General features: G+C 37.5%; 1 protein-coding gene across 6 annotated transcripts in view; it reads left to right on the forward strand.

The window, feature by feature from the left end:
* The window catches only part of LOC106881904 (voltage-gated inwardly rectifying potassium channel KCNH6), a 258,767-nt gene that overhangs the window by 199,079 nt on the left and 34,688 nt on the right, over nucleotides 1–25,000 (forward strand). For all 6 annotated transcript variants that reach the window (XR_016238608.1, XR_016238607.1, XM_089343317.1 and 3 more), the window contains 5 exons: nucleotides 490–534; nucleotides 7,479–7,910; nucleotides 17,711–18,110; nucleotides 21,293–21,492; nucleotides 22,199–22,286. Coding sequence is in view for 4 of the 6 variants with exons in the window: in XM_089343317.1 (XP_089199443.1) it covers nucleotides 490–534; nucleotides 7,479–7,910; nucleotides 17,711–18,110; nucleotides 21,293–21,492; nucleotides 22,199–22,286 (1,165 nt within the window). In the remaining 2 variants the exon portion in view is untranslated. The remainder of the gene's footprint in view (nucleotides 1–489; nucleotides 535–7,478; nucleotides 7,911–17,710; nucleotides 18,111–21,292; nucleotides 21,493–22,198; nucleotides 22,287–25,000) is intronic.

Consider the following 25,000-nt stretch of genomic DNA (forward strand, 5'->3'; position numbering starts at 1 on the left):
TATGTGTATGTGTATATATATGTGTGTGTGTGTATATATATATATATATATATATATATATATATATATATATATATGTATGAAGGTGTGTGGTCTTATGGTATGGTTTTGGTGTTCCACTTGTGGTCACTAGATCCTGGGTTTGATGACCAAACCAAGCCATGTAGTGTTCTTGAGCAAAACTCTTCATTTCATTTTGCCCCTGTCCACTCAGCTGCAAATGGTTAACCTTCTGATGGAATTAGAGATTGGCACTTCTTCACACTGCTGTGCTCGTCCATGGACACACACATATGTATATACTCACACACTCACACACACATATATATATTTACATACTCATACACTCACACACATATATATATAGCATATACACACATCAGAGATGTCTTTTCGCCAGATGTCTATGTACTAAGATATTTTGTTTTTGTTTCTTCTCTCAATATATATCGCATATTAAATTTCAATATTTTCTCTTTGTTCTTTTAGATATTCAGGCGTGGAGTCAAAAATGGAACAAATGGAGTAGATGAGGTGAGATTCTGGTTCTTTTGTATTCTACAAAAAATGTTTCCTTTTCCTTTCTTTATTTCTTTATTTTTTTTCCATTGTCCCCGACTTGGGAAACCCAGGTCAATTGATCGACCCAAGTGATACAAGTCGAAAAGATTTTGAGGCCAATCCATCAGCCCGATGAAACAAACGTTGTGAATGGTTGGTTTTAAAGTGTAATAGCCAATCAGAGATCATCTTTTAGGATATTTGTTTTTTGGGGGTTTTTTCCACAGAAGCTTACATAGGACAGCCTGACATCAACCTCACTGGAGACTGAACTTGGTTTCCATGATATGTGGGACATCACATGGATTGTAGGCAAACCACCTGTAGTTCTGGTTGTTGTTTAACTGGTCCTGGCAGAAATTTTTTCTCTCTGAGCAGAACCAGACTATCCCCGACTCAACAGGATTCATCATCTTGTTCCGGAGCCAAGCAGTTCTCCTCGGCTTCAGCTGTCATAATTTATCCTTTGCAAAGTTCCTTATTCAGGGTCACTTTCATATAACCTATCTTTCTTGCCAAAGCCAACATTCCTTTGCTTGACTCTGCCATCACCTTGCCCTACAGCTCTTGTATAAATTCCAGCATGTGGATGCAGTGAAACTGTCTGTTGTGTCTCTTCCTGCTGGCTATGGGTTTGTAGTCTCTGCTGCAGTCGTCCATGTCGTGTCTTGCAGCCTTTACAATGTTCACAGAGCATTGAGCAGCAGACATGATGTTGGCATTTTGATGCAGGTGACTCTTTTCCGATGCCAATATGGCTTCCAGTCTTCCATGTAAAATAACTTTTTCTCAACTTCAGCGTTAATCTTTATGTTCTCCAACACTATTGACTTCACCAATACATAGAGAGGTGTTCCTGAAAAAGGAAGCATAAAAATTTGTCAAATTTTACCCCATATTCTCTCTTTCTCCCTCTCTCTCTATATATATATATATGTGTGTCTTCTGAAGAGATCTGCCAAACCATTTGGCACATCGAAATGATCGTAAATGACTCATTATATAATCTCCACATAATTAAATCAGTGGCTAACTAGCCCAATTGACTTGCTTCTTGTGTTTGTTTCTACATTCTCCACATAATTATAATTATAAACTGTGGTTTAAACAATAAATTACCTGCCTCTGGATACCTTCTAACGAAGACGGTACCCACACAAGTAATTTCCAGGAGTGCCTTCGGATTTAACTATCCCCTGGTTGCTTAGATACTCAGACTACCCCTGAAATATTGAAGCAATCCTATCATTTACCTATATATATATATATATAGCTTTCTTTTATTGTTTTAATTGTTTCAGTCATTTGACTGCGGCCATGCTGGAGCACCGCCTTTAGTCGAACAAATCGACCCCACCACTTATTCTTTGTAAGCCTAGTACTTATTCTATCAGTCTCTTTTGCCGAACCGCTAAGTTACGGGGAACGATGAATATAAGTATGTATGCATATATTACATATATATATGTGTGTGTGTGTGTATGAATATAAGTAAATATATACTTATATTACAAGTGTATATACAAATATACATGCTCACACATACGTATACACACATATATATTTATATGCATATATGTACATACATATGTGTATACACTTATACATGCATATACACATTATATATATATTCATACTCACTCGCAGAAGATATATAATTGATTTCTATATATAGAAATTTACTGAATTTTGGAATTAATTTCAAAGAATAAAAACATTTCATAAAGCAATTTCCATTTTATATTTTCAATGTTACCATTTTTAGAAGAATGTACTTTTCTCTGGAGTTCATTTCATTATTTTTTTTTTCATTCTTTATTTTTCTGTATCTTAATATAGCTTTTAATTATCATCATCATTATCATCACCATAATCGTCAACATTATCATTACTATTTTTTTTAAAGGCAGGGAGCAGGCAGAATCCTTAGAACGCTAGACAAAATGCTTTGCGGTATTTCACCCATTGCTACATTCTGAGTTCATATTCCACCGAGGTCGACTTTGCCTTTCATCTTTTCAGAGTCAATAAATTAAATACCGGCTGAATACTGGGGTCGATGTGATTGACTGTCCTCCTCTCCACAAAGGCCTTGTGCCTATAGTAGAAAGGATTATTATTATTATTATTATTAAGGTGGCAAGCTGGCAGGATCGTTAGCACACCAGGCAAAATACTTAATTGTATTTTGCCCATTGCTACATTCCGAGTTCAAATTCTGCCGAGGTCAACTTTGCTTCTCATCCTTTTGGCGTCAATAAAATAAGTACCTGTTGAACACTGGGGTCGATGTAATCAACTCTACTCCTCCCCCCAAATTGCTACCCTTATGGCAAAATTTGAAACTGTTATTATTACTATTATTATTATTATTGTTCAGTAGTTTTATTTTTATAGCGTGCTTTCACTTCACTACCGAGCGCAGCTCTGTGCGCCTTGGGTATGTGCTGTGGTTTGCTGTGATGCTCTTATGGTTACTGTATTGAAAGTGTTTTGCGTAGGATGTGTGCAGTGTCCAGTAGTGCAATTTTCTGTGTTATATATATCTGTAAGTCCTGGTGTTTTTGTTATGTATTTGTCTGAATATTTTTTTATTATACCTAAGGCACCTACTATGATAGGAATTGTTTCTGTTTTTAGATTCCACATTCGAGTTACCTCTATTTCCAGGTCTTTGTATTTTGAAAGTTTCTCTATTTCTTTTAGGGAAACGTTGTCATCTGCTGGTATTGATACATCAATTAGAAAGCATATTTTTCCTTCATGATCTTTGACAACTATATCTGGTCTGTTGGCTTTAGGCGTCAAACTGGCAGAACTGTAAGCATGCCAAGCAAAATGCTTAGCAGCATTTCGTCTGTTTTACATTCCGATTTCAAATTTCAAATTCTGCCGAGGTTGACTTTTGGAGTCAATGAAATAAGTACTAGTTGAGCACAGGGTCGATGTAATTGACTAATCCCCTCCCCCAAAATTTCAGGCCTTGTGCCTATAGTAGAAAGAATTATTATGATTATTATTATTATTATTATTATTATTATCATCGTCATTATTATTTCCCTTAAGTGAATACGCCACATAGCATTACCAAAGTGTAATTTTTCGCAATTAATCCAATCCTCTGCTACCCCCTCCCACACACACACCACATTCCAGTAGATAATTCCAGTAAGAATTTATAAAAGTGCACAAGGAATGGAGTGGTGCAGAGTGGAGAGGTGCATGGTATGGTGCAGGGGTTCGATAGATTCGTTGCTGCAGTAAGTAGCATGGTAGACAGTTTTAAGTGTAAAACAGTGTTTTCTGAAATTATAAGATGTCGCACATTCCATTAACTTTGTCCCTTGGCGGTAGTCAGACGAACGATGCTCCACCATTCAATTAATTATACAGCCTTCCACTCCCCATAGCCACCCCCCACTGCCACCCCCCACTGCCACCCCCCACTGCCACCGCCTTCACTGTTATCTCCGTATCTCCTCCGTGGGTGGGTTTTATATATTTATAAACCTGCTCTACCCTTGTCTCCCTCTTTCTCATTGCTTGAGTGACAGGGTTTGCATTCATTTTAATTGGATGTTTCACACACACACACACACACTCACATATACACAGGTAAATGCACACATACAATATGCATGTGTGTGTATGTATATATATATATATATATATATATGCACACACACACATATATGTATAAACACAGAAGCACACACAATATTCAGTACTATTTTTAAGTTTGTGAACACTTTTGTGCAAAAAACAAGAGCATCATATAATGTGTGTGTGTGTGTATAGATAAATATGTGTATTTGTATGCGTGTATGTTTATATGTGTGCATTTATATATATATATATATATATATATATATATATATATATATATAAATATGTATATATATATACATGTTTGTGTATATAAGTATATGTACACATGTATGTATATAAATAGGTGTCTATATATGTGTGTGTATATATGTATGTGTGTAGGCACATGGTCTAGTGGTTAGGGGAGTTACACTCATGATCACGAGGTTGTAGTTTCAGTTCTCAGGCCAGATGGCACATTGTGTTCTTGAGCAAGACACTTCATTTCATATTGCTCCAGTTCATTCAGCTGTCAAAAATCAGTGACCCTCTGACAGACAAGCCTTTCACTCTGGGGGAATTTTGGCCTGCTCACCTAGCCATCGGGGTAGCATCATTCGAAAGCTAAAATAATGCAAAGTGCACTGTGACCAACGATGTATAACAACATCCTATAGTCTGGTCAATACCACAATACCTTCATATTTATGTATTATTTAATAATGACTCAACACAGCTGCATGTGACTTGACCCATTTTGCATTCAAATGTAATTCTTATTTATTCACATTGTTTTGAATTAATCATGCATTATCTCATAGCTTTGAGAGTTCTTAGCTCTCTCCTGTCTTTTAGTCTTTTCAAAGTCTCTCTTTTGCATTTATGGCTCTCTCTGCATCACTGTTCCGTCATTGCATCTCATTCAATCTGGATGGAACCTTGAATCAGCCATAGACTGGCTCTTTATCCCTCAGCATGTTCTCCCACAGGAAATTCCAATTATCTCCTCTATGCAATAAGTCTCTTATTCCTCCTCTCTATCATCAAATACATCAATTAAAACTTCTCTAAATTTCTGATTGTTTGCTAGATTCTTAACTCTTTAGCATTCAAATTCCTTTCTCAAATGTAATTCTTATTTATTCCCATTGTTTGGAACTAATCTGACATTGTCTCATAGCTTTGACAGTTCTCTTCCACCTCCTTTCTTTCAACCATTCCAAGACTGTCTCTCTTGCATTTATGGCTCTGTCTGTCTCACTGTTCCATCATTGCATCTCCTTCAATCAGGCTGGAACCTTGTACCAGTCACAGACTAGTTCCATAGCTCTCAGCAAGTCATCTCATAGGAATTTCCAGTCGTCTTCTCTGCTATTACTCTCTAACTCCTCCCTCTCTATCATCAAATACATCAATGAGTACTTCTCTAAATTTCTGACTCTTTGCTAGATTTTTAACTCTTTAGCATTCAAATTCCTTTGTCAAATGTAATTCTTATTTATTCCCATTGTTTGGAATTAATCATGCATTATCTCATAGCTTTGAAATTTTGATGATGTGATTCTATATTTCTGGAATGACATTACAGGTTAGGAGTGAGAAGCCAGATCTGGCTAGTTCGAATATAAAACAGACACAATATTTTGGCTGGATGTAGTTGAATCAAACATTTAACGTTCAGATTACGCTGTCAAAAGTAATGCTTATTTATTCACATTGTTCTGAATTAATTATTCATTATTTAATAGCCTTGTGATTTTGGTGATGTGATTGCTCAGTTTTGGAATGATATTGTTGGTTAGATATGAGATCAGTTCTGTCTGGTTTGAACATAAAGCAATATTTTAATTGGATATAGCCAGTTTAAATGCTAAAGGATTTAAATTCCAGGTATGTGGATACATGACAAGATAGGTTTGTCCTATGGATTTATGAAACTTTGTCATATGGAACTGAGTCAAACTGTTATTACCTCCGCCTTAGCGAAGGTGGAGGTATTGTTTCAGTCATGTTTGTTTGATTGTTTGTCCATGGATAAGATATCTCAAGAACTGCTGAATGAATTTGAATGAAACTTTCAGGGATGTTTGGCCTTGTGACTCACATGAAGTGATTAGATTTTGGGATGGATTGATCCAGTATCGGACAAGGATTCTGGATTATTTTTCCAGTTTTTTTACTTAATTTTTGAGAGCGGTCAGGTTCATTTTTAGTATTCCTGTTTGTGAGAGCAGTCAAGTTTATTTCAGATATTCTCATTTTAAAAATCATCTCTGGCTAATCGTTGAGAGGACTTTGGTATTGCCTTGGTGGAGGTTTGTGCTCTCTGAATGCACTTGTTTGTTTTTGTGTCTTTATTCATAACAAAATCAATTTTAACATAACTTTATGCGTGGCCATTGCCAGTACCGCCTGACTGGTTTCCGTAGGATTTTCGAGCGAGATCGTTGCCAGTGCCCCTGGACTGGCTTGTGCGGGTGGCACATAAAAGACACCATTTCGAGCGTGGCCTTCATGCAGGTGACACGTAAAAGCACCTACTACACTCTCTGAGTGGTTGGCGTTAGGAAGGGCATCCAGCTGTAGAAACTCTGCCATATTTAGATTGGAGCCTGGTGTTGCCATCCAGTTTCACCAGTCCTCAGTCAAATCGTCCAACCCATGCTAGCATGGAAAGCGGACGTTAAACGATGATGATGATGATGATGATGATGATGATGATGATGATGATATATATATATATATATGTATGTATGTATGTATATATGTCTGTGCACACCTTTCATTGCCATGTATACCAGAAGGTCTGCAAATCTAACAGAGGCCTCAAAAGACATTTTAAGATCCACAAACATCAGAACTTATCTGCAGCTCTTGGTGATCCAAATCGGGTGTGCAATCTATGTGGGTATCTTTTCAGAACATTGTCTGATGCTTCTAAGATGTAGGTACAGGAGGTGGTCAGACCCTGCATAAGGAGTAGACAACCATCCAACCCATCCCAGTATGGAAAGTGAACGTTAAACGATGATGATAATAACGATGATATATTAACTACTAACCTGAGCAAGCAAATTCATTCTTTTGACTATTACTAGTCAAGAGATCACGAAGTGGCACAAACAGGTGACTTTTGGAATGTTTTAAATGTGTAATTCATGTTTATTCACCTTTTAAAATCCGTTTTTTTCTCACATGATGTTATATTTCTGTTCATCAATTAAAAAGTTTGTTGGAAACAGCTGTAGTGAATGAACCATTATCCATCTGTTGTTATACATATATATATTTACATATTTTTTATCATTACTGTTTTTCTGTTTTTGCAGGTACTTTCTCTTGGAGCTGACGTCATTCCAGAGTACAAACTGCAATCATCTCGCATCCACAGGTGCACAATTCTTCATTATTCTCCGTTCAAAGCTGTTTGGGACTGGATTATACTTCTCCTTGTGATCTACACAGCAATATTTACTCCCTATGTTGCAGCTTTTCTTTTAAGTGAGGAACGTAAAAAGGAAGCTTATCAGAGCGTGCAAAACTCTTATCAAGATCCTCTCACCATTATAGACCTTATTGTCGATGTGATGTTTATCATCGACATTCTTATCAACTTCCGTACCACGTATGTCAATAAAAACGATGAAGTAGTCAGCCATCCAGGGAAAATTGCTGTTCATTATTTTAAGGGTTGGTTTCTCATTGATGTGGTGGCTGCCATCCCATTTGACTTGTTACTGTTCGGTTCAGAAACTGATGAAGTAAGTACAAGCATATATGCATATGTGCACATACTTGCACATACTTGCACTACACATATGCACATAGATACATATGTATGTAGATACATACGGATATATACATGCATAGAAATAAAATACATGTGCACACATACACACACACACACACACACTACACACTTATGTACTTATATATATATATATATATATATATATATATATATGAAAATATACACTCATATACATGCAGATACGTTCCAGCATAGAATAAAATGTGTACACACACACACACACACATATACACACTATACACAGATATGTACTTATATATGTATATGAAAATATACACACGTATACATACATGCACATACTTGCACATAACTGTGTTGCATGTATACACATAGATATATATGTATATAGATACATACAGATACATACAAGCATTGAAATATATATACAGGCATAGACATAAAATACACACACACACACACACACGCATATATTTATATATATATTACATACATATATGCACACACACACACACATACATTATTTGACGCATTATTACTATACTATGCTTATATTCTTTGATACATATAGACACTGCACACTGACATATATATATGAAAATATACACACATATACATACATGCATATATACAAATATGTATATGCACATACACACATACAAAAATGCATACATATACATTCACACACACACACATGTATATCCGTGCATCCATGTCTTTATTTTTTAAATATTTCATTATTATAGTTGTTATTATATATATGATGTTCTGTGTTCAATTCCTGCCAAGGCGAGCTTTGCCTTTCATCATTCCAGGGTTGATTAAATAAATTACCTGTGAAATACAGATTCACTTTGATCACCTACCCCCACTCACACACACAAACACACACTTGCTCCGTCCCAGTTTGAGACCTTGTGCCAAAGTATGAAATTATTATTATTACTATTATTATTATTATTATTATTATTATTATTATTATTATTATTATTATTATCATCCTTTTCTTTTAATTTTGTTTACATTTCTTGCCAAGTGTCTTCCCGACATCTAGGGCAAAGAAACTCACTGTATACATTGGTAGGCCATTAAAACAAAACACACCAGATTGTTCATTTGCAAAGTCATGTGGTAGAAAAGAAGGGTAAGAAATAAAGAAAGAAAAAATTTAAAAATATGGATAAAAAAAAAGAAAAAGAAAACAAAGAGAATATCCAGGTAAAAAAGTAAAGAAAATTCACAGCCATAATGCTATTCTTAATATGTGTGATTTGCCAGTTAAAACAACCTTTGGAATTTCTTGCAGAAACATTAGCATGCCGAGCGAAATGCTTAGTGGTATTTTGTCTGTGGTTACGTTCTGAACTTTGCCTTTCATCCTTTCAGCGTCGATAAATTAAGTATCAGTTGCATACTGGGGTCAATCTAATCGACCATGCCCCTCCTCCCCAGAAATTTCAGACCTTGTGCCTAGAGTAGAAAAGATTATTATTATCATTATTTACAGAATATATATATATATATATATATATATATATATATATAATCATCATCATCATCGTTTAACGTCCGCCTTCTATGTTAGCATGGGTTGGACGATTTGACTGAAGACTGGCGAACCAGATGGCTACACCAGGCTCCAATCTGATTTGACAGAGTTTCTACAGCTGAATGCCCTTCCTAACGCCAACCACTCAGAGAGTGTAGTGGGTGCTTTTATCAGAAAGTTTCCAGGCCGGTTATGTTTAATAAAGATTAACTTATTTACTTAAGTTTTAACTTCATCTTCGAAATAGTCACCTTGCACAGCAATACACTGGTCCCAGTCTTCCTGCCACTTTTGGAATCCCACCTGGAAGTCATTTTCCATAAGCAAGTCAAGGACCTTCTGCAATTCACTCTGGATCTTGACAATAGTGTTAAAACGGCAACCTTTGAGTTGCATTTTCATCATGAGGAAGAGATGAAGTCCAGGATTGCAGTCCATGGGTGCTAAATCTGGGAAATACGGTGGGTGCAGAAGCAATACCCTATTGCTTTTGGTGAGAAACTCGTGGGTGAGGAGAGCTCAGTGAAGAATTTAATACTTCGTGCTCTTCAGATCCAACTGCTTTCACCAAATATCTTCCCTCAAATGCTTCAAAATGTCATTGATTATCCTCTGATTATCCTCGTGCACAAGCTGATGAATATTCTCCACATTTCTGGGGGTTGACGCTCATGGCAGGTCTTCCAATCGTGCATCTTCTTCCAGGGATGTTTTTCCACTTTTGAAGCACCCGTGCCCTTCGAAACATTGCGTACAGCCCGTTGCCTCATGGATGTAAGCTTACTGAAGCATGGTTAATGTCTCTGTAGCAGACTTCCCAAGTTTAACGCGAAATTTCACAGCTCTTTGTTCCTTTCCATGACAAAATCACAAACTACAGCATAAAACGCCAAATTTTACATCTTGTGAAGTAAATACATTGATGTCACTCAGCCGACTGCCTCATGAAGGTCATTGCTGGCTCTCACTGTGCACACAATGCCATGCTGCCATCTGTTGGTGTGTTACAAAACTAGTCCAGGATCTTTTTGATATCACTGCCTATTTGTTATCAACTTTTCTTGTGTGGAAGCGCAATAGCCTAGTGGTTAGGGCAGCGGACTCGCAGTCATAGGATCGCGGTTTCGATTCCCAGACCGGGCGTTGTGAGTGTTTATTGAGCGAAAACACTTAAAGCTCCACAAGGCTCCGGCAGGGGATGGTGGCGAACCCTGCTGTACTCTTTTACCACAACTTCCTCTCACTCTTACTTCTTGTTTCTGTTGTGCCTGTAATTCAAAGGGTCAGCCTTGTCACACTCTGTGTCACGCTGAATATACCCGAGAACTACGTTAAGGGTACACGTGTCTGTGGAGTGCTCAGCCACTTGCACGTTAATTTCACGAGCAGGCTGTTCCGTTGATCAGATCAACTGGAACCTTCGACATCGTAAGCAACAGAGTGCCAACAACAACAACATGTGTCTTTGTATATATTGGAATATTTTATATATGGATTAGTACATTGTTGCTAATGGTTTCTTGACAAAATTAAAGCAAAAATAGATAAACCCAATTAATTATCAGTTAATCAATTAATCAATTTAAAACCTGTGACCTTCAGTGATAATCTTCTATCTCATGAATTTACAAGATGAATGGCTGGTTGCCTGTCATGCATGGTGGTTTTCAAGTGTTACAAAAGCCCAAGAACTCTATGAAAAGCCCCTCTTAATGCTGACATTAAGAATCTTAAGAATTTCAGGAAAAAGAAGAGGAAAAAAGAAAAAGACTTTTGTATTGTCTGGTGAAACGAAGAACTTTTATGTGATAGAAAACTACTGCCACCACCACCACCATCATCATCATCATTATCATCAGTGTTAGTATCATCTCCACCACCATCATAATCATCACCACTATCACCACCACCATCATCATCATCACCACCGTCACCACCACCCTGTCATCATCACCACCACCACTACCACCATCATCAGCATCATTTTAGCATCATCCTTTCCAACCTTGTATGGTCCAGATGGAATTCATTGAGGTAGATTTTCTATGGCTGGATGCCCTTCCTGTCATTAACCTTCATCTTTTTTCTTAGTAAAGATAATATTTCCCTATGGCTTGACATGGTTTTTTTTTTCTATCACAAAAGATAGGAAGAACACTGCTTACATCATAGTAACACTCATTTACAACTATCACAAAATGTTGTGACAGAAAAACATACACACACACACACCATCATCTTCATCATCATTTAATGTGCATTTTTCCATGCTTGCATGAGTCAGCCAGAATTAGTTGGAGCAGATTTTATATTGCTGGATGTTCTCCCTGTCACCAACCTTCATCCTTCTAAACTTTTGTAGAGTACCAAATTAATTATTTGTAAGCAAGAATATTGTTGATAGTGACTTCGAAGTTCCAACCAGTTACGCTACTCTTATAAATATCTTTTATTTTTGACATCTTTCAGTCAGTAGACTGAAGTGATGTCGGAACAGTGCCTCTAAGAATATTTAGTCAAATGGATCGATTCCAGGATTTCTTTCTATTTTCTTAAGTCTAGCACTTATTCCTTTGGTCTCTTTTACCAAACCGCTAAGTTAAAGGGACATAAAAACACCAACACCGGTTATCATGTGGTAAGAAGCTTGCTTCCCAACCACATGGCTCCAGGTTCAGTCCCACTCTGTGGCACCTTGGAAAAGTGTCTTCTTCTATAGCTTCAGGCCTTGTGAGTGGATTTAGTAGATAGAAACTGAAAGAAGCCTGTCATATATACAGGTATATATTTATGTATGTGTTTGTGTTTACAACACCCCCCCCCCCTCACCATCACTTGACAACCAATGCTGGTGTGTTTATGTCCCCATAACTTAGCGGTTCGGCAAAAGAGACCGATAGAATAAGTACTAGGCTTACAAAGAATAAGTCCTGGGGTTGATTCCTTTGGCTAAGACCCTTTAAGCATGGCAGCAGTCTAATGACTGAAACAAGTAAAAGAATATATGTATATATATTTATGGTGGGCTTCTTTCAGTTTCCATCTACCAAATCCACTCACAAGACTTTAGTTGACCTGAGGTTATAGTAAAAAAACAAATGTCCAGTGTGCCACACCGTGGGACTAAACTTGGAACCATGTGGTTGGGAAGCAAATTTATTGTTATTACTATTTATCTTTAAAGTAATCAAAGGCGTTCCTTCCATGCCCATCCAATTTTGATTCAGAAATCTGTTACTAGGACTATATTGATAGATCATTCCTCTTGTCATTTAGCCCCAGGTCAGCCTTGGTCAAGCAGACACACGATCAAAGACATTCCTTGGTATGGCCATCCTGTCTTTCAAGAAGTATGAAGGCCTACATTATTCAGTGTCCTTCTTTTAAGATTTACAGTCAAAGACGTTCCAGATGTGACCATCTCACCCATTTTTTTTTGTCTCAGATAGAAAAATATATTTGGAGTATTTTGTCTGTGTGTTTGTTTTTAAGACAGCAGGATGTGGCTTGAGGGATATTTTATTCGTTTTTCTACCTTAAGTAACAGCTGTTAATGACATATATCTGTAATAATCCCAGAGGCTGTGACACACGTACACACACACACACACATGCAAATACTTACACCCCCCCCCCCACACACACACACACAAAATGTACACCCACACACTCAGAACCTCAGCACATTCACACACAAAACCCCATACTGTTATCCCTCTACACCCCTTTCACACACACAACCCCCCCCCACCCACACACACATACACACATGCTCACACAAAACCCCTACTCTCACACTCACACTTGCTCACACAAAACCCCCACTCTCACTCACACATACATACATACATACATACAAGCTCACACAAAGCCCCTACTCTCACTCACTCACACATATACACACAAGCTCACACTCGCTTATTCACACACTCATTCACACACAATACGCATGCTCTCTCTGCCTGCTGTACGCACTCTCATTCTCACACAAGCACACGTGCACACACACACAAGCTCAGATCCTCTCTCTCTCTCTCTCTCTCTCTCTCTCTCTCTCCCCCCCCCCCGCACAGATTCTCATTCTCATACACACACACAAAGCTCACACAAGACTCAGACCCTCTCCCTTGTGCACACACTTGCATACGTACACACACACACACACACACACACAAAACACATTCTCTTTTTCTCTTCTGCACACACCCTTGCTCTCACACATGCACACACCTACACAAAACTCAGATCCTCTCTTTCTCTCCCTCTCTCTCTCTCTCTCTCTCTCTCTCCTGCACACATTTTCTCTCTCTCTCATACATGCAGACACACAATTCACACAAAACACACATTCTCTTTCTCTTCTGCACACACTCTCTCTTTTTCTCTCTCTCCCTCTCTCTTTCTCTCTCTCTCTTTCTCTCTCTCTCTCTCTCTCTCTCTCTCAAACACACACACACACACAACTCACACAAAACACACATTCTCTTTCTCTTCTGCACACACTCTCTCTTTTTCTCTCTCTCCCTCTCTCTTTCTCTCTCTCTCTTTCTCTCTCTCTCTCTCTCTCAAACACACACACACACACAATTCACACAAGACACACATTCTCTTTCTCTTCTGCACACACTCTCTCTTTTTCTCTCTCTCCCTCTCTCTTTCTCTCTCTCTCTTTCTCTCTCTCTCTCTCTCTATCTCTCTCAAACACACACACACACACAACTCACACAAAATACACATTCTCTCTTTCTCTTCTGCACACTCTCGGTCTCACACACACATACACACGCAAGCTCATATCCTCCTCCTCTCTCTTCTGCACATATCTTCTCTCTCTCTCTCACACACACACACACACATTGGTGGTGACGCCGGGGGTTTGACAAGCCAGTTAAAAACCTCCCATATATTTGTTCAGTGATTCTCGTGTTGCTGCTTCATGCTAGTTTGTTTCTTGTTATACAAATGTGAAATATGAGCGGAAAAAGATCAATAACTCACACAAACTTCATGGCTGCTATTTTCGGGACAAACAAGCTGTTCTGTGTGTGTGTGTGTGTGTGTCTTACATTCTATAATTGTTATTGAGGGCGATGACGATGTTGAGGATGATGACAGCAACATACTACTTGAAAGAAACAAGTTCATATTCTACCACAGACGGTTCTTGTGATAGTGATGGTGGTGGTTGTACATCTATATTTTAGTCTATTTTATTAATGTAATTAATAGGTACAGGAGTGGCTCTATGGTAAAAAGCTTGCTTCCCAACCACATGGTTCTGGGTTCAGTCTTACGGTATGGCATCTAAAGCAAGTATCTTCTACTATAGCCTTTGGCCAACCAAAGCCTTGTGAGTGGATTTAGTAGACAAAAGCTGAAAGTGGCCTGTCACACACACACATATATGTGTGTGTATATATATATATATATATATATATATATATATATATATATATATATATAATGTAACCTCGTGGATATTGTTGGCGATTTTTTTCTTCCTCCGTCTTCCCTTCTTTGGACTTTCCTGTTTCCGACGAAGAGCTCCGCTCGAAACGTCAACTTCTCTTTCCTTTCCTTTCCCAAGCGTCTAGTAACACATCTGTATCACGTCCTCGCGTTGTTGTTTTTTGTTGTTGTTTTTTTGTCGTTTTTATTTTTTGAACCTATATATATATATATATATATATATATATATATATATATATATATATTGGGTCATCCCATAAATAATGTTTTTTCAATTGCAAGAACTAAAAGCCAGAGGAGGAGGGGATAAACTACCTGCATCAACTTACTATAAAAGCAGGTAGTAATTTTACCTTGTCCTTATTCTTAGTGCAAATTTTGAAGAGTGCAGTTCGATTTTAAGTTATTTTGTTTTTCAAAGCTATAATGGAAGTGACAAAGGAGCAAATTCAGCATATTTTGCTTTATGAATTCAATAAATGCAACAATGTAATGGAAAATTGCAAGGAATATTAATGCAGTACATGGGCATCAGACAATATGTGTAAGCCAGAAACAACGGTGGTTCTAGAAATTCCGAACCGGAAACTACAGCCTAGAAGACAAGCCTGTAGAGGTCGACAAGCATGTCCTGCAATCCCTGGTGGAACAAAATCCTGTAGTAACTGCTGAGGAACTAGTAGAGAAGCCTGGATTTGGTCATTCAACCATTCATCGACACCTGTGTGCCATTGGAAAAGCCAAGAAATTGGATCAATGGATTCTTCACAAACTTTCCGAATCTAATCGTGTGCAGAGAGTGAACATGTGCTCTTCTTTACTGTGATGTCTCACGAATGAACCTATTTTGGAGCTGAATAGGGACTGGTGACAAGAAATGGGTTCTCTATAAAAATGTCAAGCGCTGAAGACAGTGGATAGGAAAAGGAGAAACTCTGGCACCCCAGGCTAAAGAAGGTGTTGTTATCTCTTTGGTGGAATATGAAAGGTTTAGTCCACTTCAAACTTTTAAGCCCAAACCAAACGATAACAGAGGAGATCCACTGCAAGCGGCTTAAGTCTGAGTTAGAAGAAAAACGACCAGCTTTGGTTTGGAGGTCATTTGAAGTTTAGTAGAATATAAATAAACTGATGTGAGAGAGAGAAGAGAGGTTGAGAATTTGTGTGGTTGGGAAGCAAGCTTCTTATGACACAGCTACACCTGTACCTATATTTCATTAGCTAATGAAGTTTATAATATAATCACTTATTCCTTTGTCATCTTATTTTCTTATTAGTGCTCTATACTTAACTAATGCTTTGTTCTGAAACATATATTGAGTTCTACACCAGGTTATTAGTCTGACAATACTTAAGTGGAACACACATATATATATATATATATATATATATATATATATATATATATATATACACACACACACACACTCACACACATACATACAAGAAAATGAGGTGACAAAGGCAAAAATGGTTATGTTCTGAACCTCATTAGCTTACGGCTGTTTCTATTATAAGATTCTGTGGACTCGTAGTTGAATAGCTGAGTGCCTGAATAATATCCTATAGCTTCATCAGAGCTGACTTTCTTTCTGGTAATACCTTCCCTGAATATTGCACAAATGTAATTCTTTTTCCCAAATAAATTGCACTTCGTATTCAGGGCTCTGATGAAGCTGTAGAATGTTGTTCAGGCACTTGACTAGGAGTCCACTGCATCCTATAGCAGAAACAATTGTGAGCTGATGAGGTTCATAACACAACTGGTTTTTCCTTTGTCATCTCATTTTCTTATTATCGCTCTGTACTTGTCTAACACTTCATTCTGAAGCATCCATATATTGAGTTCTACCCCAGGTTAGTCTCATATATATATGTGTGTGTGTGAATGAAAATAAAAATAAAAATTTAAAAATATATACAAAAAAAGGGTTTTTGTATGATCGTGTACAGAGGAATATATTATTTAAAAGAGTTCCAACTCTGTCTGTTTTTTATGTTTTATTTATATTCTTATAAAATTGATGTGGGATATAGAATATGGAATATATAATATAATATAAATGGTAAAATGAAAAATGGAATGAAGTGTTGAATGTCTTATTGAATATATGAAATATTGAGTATTAAATATAGAGAATCAAATATATAAAGAAAATCAAAAGAATATAAATAAAATATAAAAAACAGACAGAGTTGGAACTCTTTTAAATAATATATATATATATGAGAAAAGGCATAAATAATGGGCTTTACATATTTCTATATTTCTGCATCTTTGACTTACAGCTGTTTCTGAAATGCATTATAGGTGCATTCTTGCTTCTGTTTAGCTCCAATAGTTGTGTAAACAATTTAAAAAGGTAAACAACCTTAACGAATACTACCATTTTCAGAAGATGATAGAGTAAATAAAACCATGAATGCACCAATAATGCATATCAGAAACAAGTGTAAGTCAAAGATGCAGAAATATAGAAACATGTAAAGCCCATTATATATACCTTTTCTTGTATATCACTCTGTGAAAAAGACCAGATTAACTGGAGGATGCCGTCATGAATTTCCAAAATTGACTGGTGATGGACTTCAACCTCAGAACTTACTGCAAGATTACCTGTACTTTTTTTATTGATCTGAAACCATTTTGTTAGCCTGATGTATTTGTATTAACAGAGAGCATTTGAAGTATTTCTCCCAGACTGACAATCCCTTATTAATAACTCCTTGTAAATTTATATGTATAAATGTACCTGTCTTTGTCTATTTTACAGACTGCCACGTTAATCGGTTTGCTGAAAACTGCTCGTCTGCTTCGGCTGGTGCGGGTTGCACGGAAACTGGACCGGTATTCCGAATATGGCGCTGCAGTATTAATGTTATTGATGGCAACTTTTGCTCTTATTGCTCATTGGTTGGCCTGCATATGGTATGCCATTGGCAATGTTGAACGTCCCCTTTTACGACATCCGGTAGGCTGGTTGGACGAACTGGCCAAACAAACTCAACAGTACTATTCACCGAATGAAACTCACAGTGGCCCAACTATCAAGTCTAAATATGTCACAGCCCTATATTTCACATTTAGTAGCCTTACCAGTGTAGGGTTTGGCAATGTTTCCCCTAATACGAATTCAGAAAAAATATTTTCGATTTTGATAATGTTGATTGGGTGTAAGTAAACAAATTATTATTATTATAATTATTATTATTCAGTAGTTTTATTTTTATAACGTGCTTTCACTTCACTACCGAGCGCAGCTCTGTGTGCCTTGGGTATGTGCTGTGGTTTGCTGTGATGCTCTTATGGTTATTGTATTGAAAGTGTTTTGCGTAGAATGTGTGCAGTGCCCACTAGTGCAATTTTCTGTATGTTATATATATTTGTAAGTCCTGGTGTTTTTGTTATGTATTTGTGTGAATATTTTTCTTTATTATTATTATTATTATTATTATTATTATTATTATTATTATTGTTCAGTAGTTTTATTTTTATAACGTGCTTTCACTTCACTACCGAGCGCAGCTCTGTGCGCCTTGGGTATGTGCTGTGGTTTGCTGTGGTGCTCTTATGTTTACTGTATTGAAAGTGTTTTGCATAGGATGTGTGTAATGCCCAGTAGTGCAATTTTCTGTATGTTATATATATTTGTAAGTCCTGGTGTTTTTGTTATGTATTTGTCTGAATATTTTTTTTTATTATACCTAAGGCGCCTACTATGATAGGAATTGTTTCTGTTATTATTATTATTATTACTATGGCGGTAAGCAGGCAGAATCGTTAGCATGCTGGACGAAATGCTTAGCAGTATTTCACCCGTTGCTATGTTCTGAGTTCAAATTCCGCCGAGATCAACTTTGCCTTTCATCCTTTCGGGGGTTGATAAATTAAGTACCAATGAAACACTGGGGTTGATATAATTGATTAGTCCCCTCCCTACAAATTTCAGGCCTCGTGCCTATAGTAGAAAGGATTATTATTATTATTGTTATTATTATTATTATTATTATTATTATTATTATTATTAAGGCAGTGTAATTAGTTGAGTCATGAGTGAATTGGATTAAACCTTTAGCAGCATTTCTTCTGGTTCTTTATGTTCTGGGTTCAAATTCCACTGAGGTCAACTTTGCCTTTCATCCTTTGGGGTTAGTAACATAAATTACCAGTCAAGTGCTGGAGATGTCAGTATCAGTTACTTACCACTGACCCTAACCCTAACCCTAACCCTAACCCTAACCCTAACCCTCAGAATCGCTGGCCTTGCACCTAAATCAGAAGCCATTATTATTATTATTGTTAAAGCTATTACATGCTGTATTAGCAGGGATGTTATTCTCAAGATTCTTTCTCAGGATCCTTGCAGATGGTACTTTTCTGCAGGTCAACAACACATGTCTTAGATCTAATATCCTTCTTGTACCCAAAATTGCCTTTGGGTACAAGATGCAGCAACAACAACAAAAAAACAAACTCAGATTTACCATTACTCTTTTTACTTGTTTCAGTCATTTCACTGTGGCCATGCTGGAGCACTGCCTTTAGTCGAGCAAATCGACCCAGGACTTATTCTGTGCAAGCCTAGTACTTATTCTATCAGTCTCTTTTGCCGAACCGCTAAGTTACGGAGACGTAAACACACCAGCATCAGTTGTCAAGCGATGTTGGGGGGGGGGGGGGCAAACACAAACACACACACATATATATACATATAAATATACGACGGCCTTCTTTCAGTTTCTGTCTACCAAATCCACTCACAAGGCTTTGGTTGGCCCGAAGCTATAGTAGAAGACACTTGCCCAAAGTGCCACGCAGTGGGACTGAACCTGGAACCATGTGGTTGGTAAGCAAGCTACTTACCACACAGCCACTCCTGCGCCATTCTTAATAAAACATATCAAGAACAAATACAATGTGCTCTGTTGTCAATAATGATGGTAAATGAAAAAACTGGTCAAACGTTAGCTACACGTAGATACTATTGCCATGTGGCTATCATTATTAGTGCCGTATTAATGCGCAGGTAAAATATGGTGAGTTTTTCTGCCACACCCAGTATTTGTATCCTTATTTTCATGTTCTGAGTTTTTGTATAGTAGGGTCCGTCCATTGCCCAGTTTGAAACCTCTGCTGAGTTCTGGAGTGCCCTTTAGAGGAATTCATCATTTATCTTTATCATTTAACATCTGTTTTCCATGCTGGTATGGGGTGAATAGTTTGACAGAAGCTGGAAAGCTGGAGGGCTGCACCAGGCCCCAGTCGTCTATTTTAGCATGGTTTCTACAGATAGATGCCCTTCCTAATGCCAACCACATCATGGAGTATACTGGGTGATTTTCATGTGGCACCAGCATGGGTGCTTTTTACATGGCACCAGCACCTACAGGAGCTGCCAAGTAGCTTGCAAGACAAGAATGTATCATCTAAGAGAAGGGGATTCGTTGTTTTGAAAATCATTTTTTTTTTTCTTTGAGATGGCCATCTGGTTAGATAAAAGCACCATCTTGGTTCTTCTGTTCTTGATCTTGAAAAACATACAGAATGTGATTGCTGGACAGAGAGAGGACTCTGCCAATACTAAGCTGGTTTTATAGTCATAGCTGAAAGTTTGGAGCATAAGTCTGAAAATTAGAATTTTATATTAAATACCCAAAGTTATATTTAATTTGCAATATATTATTATTACATACAGTAATATGGTGGGTATCTATTAAAAAAATTTGTTCCAAACGTTTTGCTACGACTGTATACTTATCGACCCCCAAAAGGCATTGAGATTGAACCCAGAGTCATTTGGTTGTGAAGTGAGTTTCTTAAACACACAACCATACAGTTAAGAAAAACAATGTTAACATGTTGACAACATGTTAACATCCCCATTACAAAAATTCCCATCGAGAATATATGAGGATATTGATTAAATATATCACAGTATATTACTGGTATTTATATTAAAGACACTGGGGGTGTGGGGCAGGGTGGTTGACTGACCAGTTTGAATGACAGAGATGGTAGGAGTGGTGGTTGTTGTTTTAACTCTGAGTCAGTAATTATCAAGTAGACCTGAAATATCAAAAGATATTCCAGACATGGCCTTCTCACCTTAGAATTTCCTATCAAAGTGTATCTGGGATTACATTATCTAATGTGTCTGTTTTATTTTTTAAGATGGTAGATCATGATTTGAGGGAGTATATATGTGCTATTTCCAGCAGGTTTCAATTCCCTCGTTAACTCGTAGGGGTGGGGATAGGATCGGTGAGTAACATTTCTGTTACCATTACTTTTTAGTGGTAACAGGAATTTTTTTAAACATGATGTCTTCACAAGTCTAACCTCTTTGTAATTTCAGCTCTTATGTATGCAAGTATCTTTGGCAACGTTTCTGCAATCATCCAGCGTTTGTATTCAGGTACAGCTCGCTACCACACGCAAATGCTTCGAATTAAAGAATTCATTCGTTTTCACCAAATTCCTAACCCATTACGACAGAGACTTGAAGAATACTTCCAACATGCCTGGTCTTATACCAATGGTATAGACATGAACATGGTGAGTGAATTCTTGCTTATTTTATGCCAGGTCTTATCTCAATATGATATAGACTGGTCTTATACCAGTCTGAGGTCGATTCATTTCACTACAAATTCCTCGAGGCAGTGCCCCACCATGGCTGAAACAAGTAGTATATCATCATCATCATCATTTAATGTCTATTGTCCATGCTGCCATGGGTTGGACGGTTTGACTGGGCTGACATGCTGGAAAGCTACACCAGACTCCAGTCTGATTTGGCATGGTTTCTATAGCTGGATGCCTTTCCTAATGACAACCATTCTGAGAGGGTCACGGGTGCCATTTGTGTGACACTGGGGTGTGTTTATCTGCTATTGGCATGGGTGCCAATTTGCGTGACACTGGTATCTGCCATGACTGCAATTTTGTATATATTACTCCCACCCATGCCAGTATGGAAGGCAGATGTTAAATGATGATGATGATGATTACAAATGGCAGAAACAGAAAATGGTATTCTTGTGAATTCCATTTTTTGTTTCTTTCATTTGTTATATACTCGATGAACACTGAGGAATCCTGCGGTAGATCCAGTGGTATTTATATCAATACTGTGGATGACATCAGGTAGCCATAAACAGCGAAAGTGCTTTAATTGGAATACACATACTCTATATAGCTATACACATGTTCAGATATGCGTTGATGTGGAATTCTAAATAGTCTTCATTCTTTATTGCAGGTATTAAAGAGTTTTCCAGAATGCCTTCAAGCTGATATTTGTCTACATTTAAACAGAAACCTTCTTAGTAATTGCCCAGCCTTTCAAGGTATCATCATATTGTATTTGTTGTTGTTATTTTTATTATTATTATTATTGTATATGATGCTGTGTAACAAAATATGAATTTTTTCTTTGTCTTTGGTCAGTAAGTGTTATTTCCTATTTGTTTTTGTCTAAAAATCAAAGGAAATGACTACTATTCCCTTCAAACTTTGCTTTTGTCACCTGGACATCTATGTTTTCAAGTTGACCTATTTTCCATTACATTTCAGACAGATTCAGCACTGAGTTGCTGAAGCAGAAATATCGTTATAGCAAATATTCTGCTCAATACCACAGATTTGCTTGTCATTTGCTTGACCTTAACCACACAAGCATGTCCCTTAGTGACTGACAATATGTGCATCTCTGATGATGAGCAGGAGTAAATGGGGAGCATCATAGCCATGAGTTGAGAGGAATTCTTTGGGGTTTGAATAAATGTTAGAAAAGTAAAGTTTGAAGGAAATAATGACCATTTTTCATACATTCTAGGGGTAAGCAAATAAGAAATAACTGTTGCTGCCCAAGGACAAAAATCATGTTACACGGTATATTAATTCTTTCTGGTTTAGGCACAAGGTCAGCAATTTTAGGGAAGTGAGTAAGCTGATTACGTTGACCCCCAATGCTCAACTAATACTTATCGACTCCAAAAGGTGGAATTTGAACTCAGAATGTAAAGCTTCAGAATGAATGTCACAAAAATTCTTTTTACAAATTGCTAGAGCATCAGACAAAATATTTCTGGGCTCAAATCTCACCAAGGCCAATTTAGTCTTTCATTCCTCCAAGGTCGGTAAAAGAAAATACTGGTCTAGTACTAGAGTCAATGGTATCAGCTTCCTTTCAAAAATTCTGTCCTTGAGCTTAAAATAGAAACTATTATTATTATTAAAATTTCTAGCACGTTACAGTCATGATTGAGGGATCAGGGTTTCAATTCCTGGTTTGGGTGGTGCGTTGTGTTCTTGAGCAAAACACTTCATTTCACATTGCTTTGCGATCATGTTGACACTTGATGCATGGTATACAGTGCACCCATTCAGACAACGCCAATTTGATGGAAAGAGTGAACTAATATGCACAGTTGATCACAATAAACAAATCATTTGTGCAGGTCATTTGGCAAAAGTTGAACACTCTTATGTTGTCTTCATCAGGAGAGTTCATCATTATTCTCTATTTCTTTATTATCCACAAGGGGCTAAACATAGAGGGGACAAACAAGGACAGACAAAGGGATTAAGTCGATTACATCGACCCCAGTGCGTAACTGGTGCTTATTTAATCAACCCTGAAAGGATGAAAGGCAAAGTCGACCTCGGCAGAATTTGAACTCAGAACATAACAGCAGATAAAATACCGCTAAGCATTTTGTCCAGCGTGCTAATGATTCTACCAGCTTGTCACCCTCATCGATATTATTGTTCATTATTATTATTGTTATCATTAAGGTGTGAAGGCGCATGGCTCAGTGGTTGGAGCGTCGAGCTTACGATCATGAGGTTGTGAGTTCGAATCCCGGACTGGGCTGCATGTTGTGTTCTTGAGCAAGACACTTTATTTCACATTGCTCCAGTTCACTCAGCTATGAGTTGTGACATCATTGGTGCCAAGCTGTATTGGCTTTTGCCTTTCCCTTGGATAACATCAGTGGCATGGAGAGGGGAGGCTGGTATGCATGGGCGACTTCTGGTCTTCTATAAACAACCTTGCCCGGACTTGTGCCTCGGAGGGTAACTTTCTAGCGTTTTGTCTGTCTTTATGTTCTAAGTTCAAATTCCACTAGGGTCGACTTTACCTTACATCCTTTCAGGGTCAATAAAATAGGTACCAGTTGAATACTAGGGTCGATGTAATCGATTTACCACTCTCCCTAAAATTGCTGGCATTGTGCCAAACTTTGAAATCTTATTATTATGGACCTGTAAAAGGTTGATAGTTGCAATAGAGACATTAGTCTCTCTCTATCAGCTTTCAACAAAATTATATATGAAGAAACAGTAGAACAATTAACAACATAATAAAAATAAGTTTTATTGTTGGTGATGCTTAGCTTCTACAAATCCTGTGTCATTCAGCCTGGCAGCCACTGGTTAACTTGTAATTGGCATCTGGATATTAAGAGCTTCATTGAGGCATGCCAAAGGAGCAAGTAGTTGTTACGTCAAAAGCATCGCACGAAAGAGAGAGCTTAGAAAGCGCACCAAGCGCTTTAAGTACTGGTTTTACTATGCATGTGCACTCGAGGGGCCTCTGGGAAGGCAAGTTCCTTGCACATGCGTAGATTGTACTTCCTTAATGGCGGCCATAATTTCACACCACTACAGACCCTTTCGGAGGCCGATAAAATAAAGTGCCAGTCAAGCATTGAGGCTGATATAACCATCTACCCTCCCCACTGCCACCACCACCAAATTTGTTGGCTATGTACCTATAGAAGAAAGGATTATTATCATTATAATTATTATTAATATTATTGGATCAACGTAATCAACTACCCTGATCCCCCAAAATTTGCTGGCCATGTGCCTTTAGAAGAAAGGAATTTCTTAAAACCTTTGGTACACTATGTATCTGTTCCTGGCTTTTCATTGTATACTGTGGGTACTTTTTTGTTTCTTTATCATTTCATTATATGTAAACCCTCACACTTTATGTCTGTCTTTGTATTATCTCCCTCATCCTTCGCCCTGGGGGCAAATAAATGAAATCATC

This window comes from Octopus bimaculoides, chromosome 27 (assembly GCF_046866305.1).
Source record: "Octopus bimaculoides isolate indiv1 chromosome 27, ASM4686630v1, whole genome shotgun sequence".
Lineage (NCBI taxonomy): Eukaryota > Metazoa > Mollusca > Cephalopoda > Octopoda > Octopodidae > Octopus > Octopus bimaculoides.